Genomic DNA, 1,685 nt, shown 5'->3' on the forward strand with positions numbered 1-1,685 from the left:
AAACTGTTGGTCCAACCATCACACATTAGAGTTGCACCCAATTCTTTCCAATGAGTCTTTAGTACATTTACCCAATCATGAACTCGTTGATACTCTGACTCCAAATACACATCTGAAACCTCATAAGGTGTTGGGAGCTTTACACCTTGTCCAACTTCTGTTGCCACTTGAATTAAGTTATACAACCATGGAGAGCTTGCTAATTGAAAAGGAAGTTTTTCATATATTATAAATTTAGATACCGCTTCACCTATCTTCCTTCAAAAACTCTTTAAAAAAGAGTCATTGACCTTTGGTTGCTTTGAACTTTTGCTTCTAACCAATTCAGGTATAGCTCCCCTTAAAGTAAACTCAGACTCACCTGGAATAGATTTACTTGTTCTTTCTCGATTATGTTCTCTAGCTGATCCATGAGAAGATCGCCCTTCTTCATAAATGTTATCCCAACCACCAGTACTTCGTCTGAATTCTTCCCTTCTATGCCACTCGTGTTGTGATTGGATACTTTCTCGAGTTGCTTGCCTTATAGCAGAAACCTCATCAATGAATCCCTCATGCTCATCCTCCTCTTCTGTTAATTGAGATAAGAATTCATCTTTTCTCCTCTTTTTGTCTATTTTCTTTGTGTTGCTTTCTTTTAGTACATTCATCATACTTTCTCTAATGACACCTGTTAATAAAATAAAAATAATTCACACTTTATATTATTATCAATTATATATAATCTTTATTGATAAATTTACAATAACATTTAATAATAATAATAAAGTATCACATACCAGTAACATTAGGGCATGGTGCAATATTGCCGGTTTTATGAGCAATGTGCTCTTTAAATCGTGTTATTCCTCCTTTCACAACTTTACCACAAAGTTTACATACGATACTTCCTCTCGCATTTGGCACTAGAGTTCCAAAGTGCCAACCTATATCATTACTTGGTGCACCCTCCAATCCTTTAGTCGGGAACTCTTCACATGGTGGCATGCTTTATTTTTATTTATATAAGAAACATAAAATTATATTTAGAAATATAAGCAACTCATTATTTATATTATCAACAATATAATACCAAAAAAGTAAACAAAATTTAAAGCTAAAGTAAAGACCTAATATTATAGAAATAAATAAATAAATATTGTGTAAAACAATTTAATAATAATAATAATAATAATGGTAATAATAATAATAATAATGATGATGATGATGATGATGGTATTAATAATAATAACAATAATAAAAATCTTAAAATTAAAAATTATATGAAAGGATATACTATATAGATAAATAAAATGATATAATAAAATAAATGTATTTAAAATATTTAGGTAAATAAATATGAAAAGAAATATAATTGAAATAATAATGCAAAACTAATTAAATTTTAATAATATGGTAATAATAACAAGTAAATAAATAATAAAATAAAAAAAGGAAAAATAATAATAGTAATAGTAATATTAAATTAATTAATTTAATAATAAAATAGCAAAAATAACAAAAAAGGGACTAAATCGAACTTAAAACATAAATTTGCGGCAAATCCGAAATAAATAAAACGAAAAAGGACCAAATTGAATGCACAAATAAAAAAAATGGATCAAATGGGAAATAATCCCCATCCTTCAAAACGCACAGCTTCAAGGTGGACCAAATTGAAATACGAAATAAATTATAGAACAAAA

At 28.0% G+C, this 1,685-nt stretch overlaps 1 protein-coding gene across 1 annotated transcript; it reads right to left on the bottom strand.

Moving 5' to 3' along the window:
* Positions 1–260: 260 nt before the first annotated feature.
* On the bottom strand, positions 261–987 carry LOC121216087 (uncharacterized). Its single transcript, XM_041091385.1, has 2 exons — positions 780–987; positions 261–670 (listed from the first exon to the last, which is right to left on the bottom strand). Exons 1-2 carry the CDS (start codon positions 985–987, stop codon positions 261–263), a joined length of 618 nt encoding a protein of 205 aa, XP_040947319.1.
* Between the last annotated feature and the right edge of the window lie 698 nt (positions 988–1,685).

The sequence above is a fragment of the Gossypium hirsutum genome, chromosome D04 (genome assembly GCF_007990345.1).
Source record: "Gossypium hirsutum isolate 1008001.06 chromosome D04, Gossypium_hirsutum_v2.1, whole genome shotgun sequence".
Taxonomy (NCBI): Eukaryota; Viridiplantae; Streptophyta; class Magnoliopsida; order Malvales; family Malvaceae; genus Gossypium; species Gossypium hirsutum.